This window comes from Alligator mississippiensis, chromosome 12 (assembly GCF_030867095.1).
Source record: "Alligator mississippiensis isolate rAllMis1 chromosome 12, rAllMis1, whole genome shotgun sequence".
NCBI lineage: Eukaryota > Metazoa > Chordata > Crocodylia > Alligatoridae > Alligator > Alligator mississippiensis.
Genome location: NC_081835.1, coordinates 63,710,952 through 63,720,124, shown reverse-complemented (window position 1 = coordinate 63,720,124; position 9,173 = coordinate 63,710,952). Strand labels below are relative to the sequence as shown.

General features: G+C 43.7%; 1 protein-coding gene across 6 annotated transcripts in view; it reads right to left on the bottom strand.

Moving 5' to 3' along the window:
* Positions 1-592: 592 nt before the first annotated feature.
* NACC2 (NACC family member 2) overlaps positions 593-9,173 on the bottom strand; it is an 80,336-nt gene continuing 71,755 nt past the window's right edge. For all 6 annotated transcript variants that reach the window (XM_059715681.1, XM_059715682.1, XM_019475784.2 and 3 more), the window contains one exon: positions 593-7,451. In XM_059715681.1, the coding sequence (XP_059571664.1) occupies positions 6,952-7,451 (500 nt within the window). In that variant the 3' untranslated portion in view covers positions 593-6,951. The remainder of the gene's footprint in view (positions 7,452-9,173) is intronic.

The following is a 9,173-nucleotide window of genomic DNA, read 5'->3' as shown; positions in this document are numbered from 1 at the left end:
AGGGTTTGGTTTGTCCTCCCTGTTTCTGCGCAGATGGAGATGTAATTTGTAATTCCAGTAAGGGGCTGCTTAACTGGATACAAGTACATCAGAAGCAATGGGCCGACCTTAGACTGTGGAGCTGGTTTTATCCCTGCAGGGTTTTATATGCTCCATTTCAAAGCCAACAGGAGTCTCCTCTCTCCTGATCAGAGGGGTTTGGTTCAGGCCTGGGACCCGGTCTAGAAACCTGGAAGCCACCTCCCTGCCCATCCCATAGCTAGCAATTTTTGTCCATAATTGGGATGTCCTCCTCGCATCCCTCCTGCCATCCTCACGAGCCCCCGTGCTCCTGCCCTGCCGCACCTCCTGGCTCTCACCCCACCCCAGGAGACGATGAACCGCCCTTCCCTTCTGCGTCCCAGAAAGAAAAAGCCAAGCCGGACTTTTCATTTTAATTTTAATTAACTTTATTATTTTGTAAATGTGAATTTTACAAAGCGTTTTACAATTAATGATCACATCAGGGGGGTTTTTTAAATGGATGTTTTTGTCATATGAAAACAGCTATGAGCACATTTTGAATTCTTGGCAGGTGGGGGGGGGTCTTCACTTTGTCTTTTTTTTTTTTTTTTTTTTTAGTTACTGATATATTGGTGTCAGCCATGGCTACAAAATAACAGTCTTAACTATACAGAGTAACAGCACATAAATACTAGTGAATAATGCACTATATATATAAAAAAAAAAAGCTAGCGTCGTTCGTGGCTGAGACAGTTGAGAAACATAATTCAGTGGTACTGTGAAATTTTTCTTATCGCACAGAAAGTATTTTTTTTAACAGTCATGAATTACAGTACTACTTAATACCCTATACAGACTCTTTAAAAACAACCTTGTACTTTAAGTCTTTTTTTCCCCAAACATTCTGTCCAAAGGATTAATGTTCTATTTGAATCAAGTGCCATCCAAATGTTCAAGTCAAAAATATTTATACATTTATACTTAGGTTTTTTTTATTTTTTTTTTGTCTGCTAAAAATAGTATTGCAAGTTTTGGCTTTTATTTTGACATAAAAATCACACTTGTGTGCAAAACGCTTACAATGGAAGAAACTGGTCGGAACACTTGAAGGTTTTCCAATTTGAGTGCTTTAGACTTCGGCATATTTTTTATTTATTTAGTTTTTTACTGGGTTGTTTTGGGTTTTTTTTCCCCTTAAACCTTCATTTTTAGAACCATCTCATAGCAAGCCCTGAATATCTTGGGCATGGTAATATGCACGTTTGGAGCTTGCTCGCTGACATAATGACAAATTCATACAGCAGGAACACTTTGAAACAGTAGTTGAAGCCCAAGACAGCTATGAACTCTCAATTTTGTGTTTAGAATTTACTGCCGGCAGAGGCAAACAGGGGTTGTCTCTTAGTTTTCAGTTGTTTAATGGGCCATACACCCTTCTCCACTTGCAGCAAGTTATTTCCATAAAAATAAGCAATCTGAACAAAACCTTAGCAATAAAATGACTGAGGAAATGCATCAGTCCTTTGCCGAATACCATGTCTAGAATGCTATGGTCCTTTAAACATGTGTTAAATAGGGAACAATTCCAGTTTTGTGCTGCTAATAAAAGAAAAGGAAAAAAAGAAAAGAAAAAAAAGGTTGTGGCAAGTTAAGTTTACCCTTTTGTTTCTCTCTCCCTAGTAAAGTGTTGCGGCATGCACGAGGATGATCAAGAGGGAAATAACACATGCAGGCCTACCTGACAGCACGGGGCTGAGCCAAAGGGAACTGTAGCCCCTTACGGAGAGGCTGCGGAGAGGTTACATCAGCTAAGGCAATATTAAAGCAAAGCCGGTGGCACAATGGACGCGTCTTTAGATTCCCAAAAAAAGAGAGAGTGGTTTTTTTTCGTGAGGCTTCTCCTCTTCCTTCTTACTCCCACCAGGCTTACATCACGGTCACGCCACTGACTTCCTATGCAGTGACTAGCAGGTGGATGTGAAGGAAGGAAGGAATCGGGCCCAGAAAGACTGCAGCATCTTCCCATAACACGGGCACGATTCGCCCCCTTGGTCAGAAGATGCCCGCTGCCAGCCAAACCCGAGCGCGCAGCGTTCAGATGCTTTCCGCAAACCTTAGCCACGCGTGGAATTGTTCATTATTAACACAGGGTGGACAGAGATTCAGCAGAAGGTCATGCTACCCTTCTACCAGGCGACCGTAATCAGGACATTGCTCTTAATTTCAAGCTAACAAGGAGGAGGAGAGGGTTTGGGTTCTACACTATATGGCAACTGCATGTAACTTGTAAGCTTAAACTCCATTCAGTTTTTTTTTTTAAAGGTGCTTGATATAATTTTAGATATACAATATACATGTAATATTGCTAATAGTCAAGCATAAGAATAAAGGTGCAGACATACCATAAATACTGATGCTTTGATTTTATACTACCAGATGAATGCAGTTTGCTATTCACATTATAAAGCAGCCCCAAGTTCTATAATTTAAAATAGTGTCGTAAACAAAGAGGAGGGAGGAGTTGGTTATGGTCTGATCTCCTTAATCTAGTTTCCTTGGAAAAAATGATCAAAAAATTCTAAGGCACTCAGGAAAGCCCCGTACAATCAATGGACTGCTCTGTTTTCACTTTACATTCAGTATTTTAAAGGGATTACTTTTTTTTTTTCTCTGAAGAATACAATCATTATCCATATACATTTTCAAACGTATCATTAATCCTCCACACACAGGAAACATTAGTGCAAAATGCTTGCCCTCATCTACCAGATAAGGAAAAAAACCCTACGCCCTTCACATTTTAAAAGTTTTCCTTCCTAAACCAAAACAGAAAATGAAACCAAAGTAGAACCCCAAAAGAAAAAAAAAAATCAACCAAAAATATACAGGAAGTTGTGCTAGGTATAAAAATATATATATTTTCACTGTGCAACTTGACTCTCTTCATATTCTCTGTTCTAAGCCATTCTAAATCATTCAAGTACTTCTGCTGCTAATTCAGTCTAGGGTCTCCCCGTTCAGGCATTCGGTGCATTTGTTTTCTAGGTAGGATTGGTCCAGAGCAGCTTTAGCCAACAGCGAGTCTCAATTTGAGGGTTCAGTAAACTTACCAAACACAAAGAAATGCCACAAAAAAGGAGGCAGCATTCTCTTTTGCTTTGTATTAATATAAAATCAAAGAGCGAGAGAGGTGGTCTCAGCGTTCCCAATGCCATTCGGACCCCAAAGATTGAATTCTCCAAGGGCAGGTCTAATAAGGCAGAGACTGAGGTCTTGTCTCCCCCACATCCCAGCTCGTTCCATCTTGGACTTAGCCACGTTGCCGGAGGATGTGCGGCAAATGCAGCTGTTCCTCAGGAACGGCGCTGCCCCAGTGAGCCCTCGCTCACCAGAGGGTTTGGTCTGCCTAACCGAGATGTACTTTCCATGGAGACATTTACCTGGGTGTTATGCTCATATGGCTAAAGAACTGGACCACGCAAACTCTCTGGAACAAAAAGAAAAGGAAAAGGCAGCCCAATGCATGCCTAGCTCTACGGTCCCCTATAGTTCCTTTAGTAAGATATGCTCTTAGGGCCATATCCTGGCACGTGGTACCCAAGTACCTGTCTACTATGCAGCTCAGAAAGTGCATATGCCCCATGGTATTCTGCCAGCCACGCGGACAAGCCACGCAAACAGAACATGGGGCAAGCTCTGGGCACTCGGCGTAGTCAAGAATGGACGCTGCAAACAGCGAGAGAAAAGTTTCATTTGCAAGAAATGGGCAAAGTGCAAATACGGCCCATTGCTTCAAAACTCAAACGCACGTGAAGAATATCGTCGGCCCTGTGGCTGCAGCTCTTCACCCACCCTGCCCCCCCCGGCCCCACAACTTTGCATAGGTGTAAAGGGCATCGATCCAGGTGAGCGGGGAGGACAGACTACCCAACTCTGCCGTCTGGCCAGGTTCAATCCATACAGAGCTCAGAGCTGTGCAAGACGGAAGGCAGAAACAACCCAAGCAGTGTATTTTACTCACAGCAAATAGAGAAGGAGGCTGGAACACACTCAGTGTTGGAGAGCTTTGCTATTTAGATGCAATCACAGCTTCAAGTCTACCACAACCACAACAACGAAAAACCCTCAACAAATGGCCGAAGGCTGGGTCACCCTTACACTCCTTGAAGACCAAGAGGGGAGCAAAACCCTGAGCAAAGCACTGTCCGTGAACACAGTAACCAAAAAAAACAAAGAACAAAAAAACCCCTACCCCAAAATAAATAGTCACCAGTATCACTAGCGAGTGACTAACCGTGCACTTTGCACTTGTTCATAGTTTCAAAACTTCATCTTCATAAGAAAACTGTAAGTGATAATTTAAAACAGGCATTTTAGTCACAGTAAAACAAACAAACCAAACCAAAACCAGCCGTATTTGGCTTTCACATCACTTTCCCCAAAACTTAAAGGCATTCCAAGCTCGACACTACCAAGCATCTGCTTCATACCAACGAGCACCTGGTATTTCCCTTTTTTCCCCCCCATACACCACTGTCTTCATGTTGGCTCACAGCACGCGCGGAGCCCCTGACTCCCACCAGCAAAACCCTGCAAACCTCTCACACCTCTGCAAGTAGTACAAACTGAATAATGGGACTTAAGGAAGAAGCACGATAATGGAGAAGCGTGACCTGTGAGCAGCGTGCCATGCTTTGTACCCGATACGTCCCCGGAAGTCCTGGGGTAGCATTGCTACCGTTGGGAAAGGTTTACTGTCACTTTGGGGAATTCCTGAACTAAGGTTTCCAAAATGAAAGCCCTCACGAGAAGTCGACACGCAGAGAGTGTGAGCGCACACGTCCCGCTCAGCTGGACAAACTTTCGCTACGACTTGCACATCTACCTGCACACGTACCAGCCGCCCCTTCACTGAACGCATGGCTCTAACAGTCGGACACGACACAGTGTGTGTTATTGCATAATAATAACGCGTGCCTCGGTGTCTCGATAGGCACGGGACCGAGAAGGCAAAGTGTCACCAAATGCACCGTGAAGGGCGTCGAAAGAACAAATATTTCACCCTTCCCTTTTCCATAAATGCATGTTGGAAGGCAAAGTACTTCATGGAAGAAGGAGAAAGCCAAAAAGCGATAAATATAAACCTGGTGTTTTTCTTTTCTATTACACTTTCAATTGTTAAAAATTAAGAGCAGACTATAGGAGACTCTGGTCTAGACTACAGAGATATTGAGGTGTTTCAGCCTAGGCCGGTCTGATTTAGCCAGATGCCTTAACAGGCTTCCACAGCTGAAAGGAGAGTTACTATTCCCAACAGATCTCGTCTGATTGGCACAAAACTTGCTGATCTTTAAGAGGGACAGTGCTTGGTGGCTGTTGTCGGTTGTACAGGAGAACGACTTTGCTCCCTGCAAACTGGCAGCTGCGCTGTACTGTGCACCTCTGTGCACCCCAAGTCAACACTGAGTTTCCTGGAAGTGAGTACAGATTTTTCACTCCTGCAGGGCTCCTCAAACCTGTGCCTTAATCAGGATGTTAAATTAAAAAAATTAAGTTACAGTAGCCCACGCGTGTGCGTGTGTGTAAGGGGGGGTGGAATCATTATCTTCTTCTGGTCTTACGAGCACCTCAATCGGAGGGAGGATGTGATGGATGCCCCATCCATTGAGTACTTGCCTAGAAGTTAAATCCTATTGCTCCCTCAATCCAAGGCATTTAACAAGTACATCACTGGAAGCCATGTTCATTCAAACCATTACTGTCAGGTACAGCAGAATTCGCAATGAGGCTTGCTCCATCTGCCCGTTACAGTTTTGCTTCCAACGATCATTCCACCCCCTACAACCTTCACCTTTCAGCTTTTTAAGGAAAAAAACCAAACAAACCAACATTATATATAAATATGTTCTCCCAATGGTGCATTTAAGTTTCTCTCTGAAACGGTTACAATCTGACTCAACGACTGGATTGAGTCAACGATTAAAGTCTATTAGCCTACGAAAGAGGTTGACTGTTTGCTCTCGTCACTGCCACAAGGTAAAGGAGGTGGCAATCAGAAATAAGGTCATAGGAAATGGTTCAGTTAAGAAGCTGGTAGTATCAAGCTACAGCTTGTGCTAGCAGGAGAATGAGGGGAAATGAAAAGGAGTGGCTCCGGGAGAAGCCCCCCCCCCAAACCCAACAGTCACACGCTGCAGGGAAAAGGTAAGCTCAGGGTCTCATCTGCAATGACCATGCACTCCTCCCTGCATATATCACATATCAAATAAAAGATGCGGCCACTCCGTCCTGTAACTGAAAAAAAAATAAAGAAAATCAGTGGACAGACACGGAAGAGCCCTTAGACCTTAGTTACAGCATCATGCTTAGCAACACTAATGTTAAGGATCTGTTCTCTGATCGTTGAAGTGTTTAGCAATACCCGCCCCCACCCCACCTTGCCAGAGCCATTCTCGCAAATAAAAATGACTCCGGTCAGACTACGTCTACCCTAACGTATCCTGCTTTCCTGTTAAGTGACGGTAAAACTTTCTTTAGAGGAAGAAGTTAATGATGGCTTTACTTCTGAGTTGAATAATGCATGGGGTGATGATATGGTGGTGGCGGGGGGCGGGGGGGGATGTCTAGCTTTTTTCCTCCCCTTCTTTAAAAAAAAAAAAAAAAAAAAAAAAAAAGCTACAGTCTTATAGACTAACCTCAGGAATATCAAAAAAAGGAGCCCAATAGTTTTAAGTAGGTCACCATAGACCTAGTCATTTACAGTATAACGAATGCGATTATTTCCTTCATCAATTTTAAATACAAGCAGAATAAAAATCACATTTTTTTCAGGCAACAGTAGCAGTTCAGTAGGTAAGTGGCTTGATCACATTTTTTTGTATTAGTAATGCATGCAAGCAGCTTTAGTATTACAGATCCCTTATAGGTCACAAAACGTTTTCTCTCTTTTTATAAAGTCCCTCCGTAAGTACCATCTTGTCTTCTCACGGGAGTTTCTGGCCGGCTAGTGGAACCAGAACCTTGTTCGAAAGGTTGTGGAGTGCTTTGGGTTTCTGATGCCATGGCCTCTGTGCCAGCTGCCTCCTGTATGACGGAGCCAGCTCCTTCCGCATCCTCACTCTGTTCAAATGACTGGTTGGATCCATTGCTTAGATCTACATTGACTGTGTTAGTTCTCAAAGCTACTATCGTTCCTGAATCGCTCCTCCTCTCTGCATAGATTCGCTGCTCAAAGACTTGAGCCGTGGGAGACTGGAACTCTGGATCCAAGGGAACGCTGTTTGTCGTGGAGCCCATGACCGTGCGGTACATCTCCATCCCCTCGGGCAACATGGATTTAATCTTCGGAAGCCAGCGCTTGCGCACTCGTCGGGCGTTGGTACACATATCCGCGGCAATAACATTCATCTCACTTTCCTTAAAGCTTGGGGCAAAATTCTGGCAATACACTGCAAAGACAGGGACAGAAAAAAACTAAGAACTGTTAGAATAGGCAAATGTCAAAGAGGCTCGTGTGAGCGAAGCCTTTGTCCCAAGTCAATCGGTGGGTCGCAAGACTTTGCTCACGGGCAGATACTTTTAGATCTGGGAGGGAGCACATTGTTTTATCAGGTACAGAACTGTTTTTCTGGGCGAGTTCAGTGATCCCTCTGGTCTCATATCCCATCTCAGCAGCAGCCAGAACTACTACAGGAGAAGATGCAAGGGACTCTCTATGGGATGATTATGGAATAGCCCATCCATGGGGAGGATTCCTTCTTGGGCCCAGGCAGTTAAGACCTGGCTTATACCCAGAAACATGAGAGTTTATATCCTAGATGTTGCCACTGTGTGGTGAGACCTCCCCAGCAGGCACTCCAGGACTTACATTGCTCCCAAGGTTTCTCTATCTATCTCTAGCAGGATTTTATTAGTCCTGTGGTTAAGGGTAAAATATCATCTAAAAGATAGTGGGGAGAAGGAGCAAGTCCTTCAATGGTGACAAAAGCATACAAGTGCCCCACGTACCTGCGTGAGGAGCTGCCTGTACACGGCGACTGGGTTTTGGTGGTCATTTACTTTGGCTCTCGCTGCATAACTGAGCAGTTAACGCATTCATGCAGCGGTATCACATACACTAGCAATTCCTAGATGCTTATGGACACAGTGACTTTCACATGCCACCCATGGATACTCATGAACATGAGCTTTACACAGCATTGCTATCTCCTGGAGATGGAGTAGCAGGTGCTGAGCACCTCTTGGGGGGTTCTCAGCACCTTGCAGGATTGAGTCCTCAGTCGAAAGCTTCTTCCTTTCTCTGGGACTCAGTCTTTGTTTTCTAAAAGCACAAATTTTGGCTCAGGTCATTAAAAGGCAGTCCAGTGTTCCTGGCTTGATAGATTAAATAGCCCTCGTCGCCTTGATCCTCTCCCTTCCGTGCCTTGCAGATCTACAGGCCCCAGGAGTTTAGCAGCAATTAGGGAGAGGAAAGACTGATTTAACAAATCCTCCCCACCCCAACCAGAAAAAAAAAAAATCAATCACTTGAGTTTTCATTTTCTAGCAAGATATTTACATAAAGATTTACTATTCAGATGGAATTGGGGGGTGGGGAGAAGGTGGTGGAGGGCATTGGTTTGCACTGTTTATTAAGCGTATATTAAATGGGCTTCATTGCATTTAAATACCAGCCTGCTCTCAAGGACAGAGTTTCTTCCTTCTTGCTTGCAGCTGACAGCAAGCACCTTTTGCCCTGCTAAAGTGCTTCTTGAATTCATGAGAATTACTGTAATAGGCAAACATTTAACCAGTTGGTTTGTGATGCCTTGTATGCCACATGATGTTTTTTTAAGACTGAAACCCTTTTTCTGCATGGGTTAAAAATAATCTCTTAGGTTTTTTAAATGTAATGGTTTATTGGCTCACTTTCACAATTTAGAAACAGGCCAGATTACCAGCCAGCGTCCATCACCGCAGCTCCATGGTTGGCCCTATGCTTTTTGGTGTCACTGACACTGGAGTTAGTTCTTGGTAACATGGCCAGTGACTCACTGATATGAAAGAGCAAATTTTTATTCATTAAAATATAGAAAACCTTACCCTTGACACCATAGATGTAAAATTAATGTCGCTTTTACATATCCCTTTAAGTGTAATTACGTGCAGTAAGGTTCCTATTTCCTTATAAA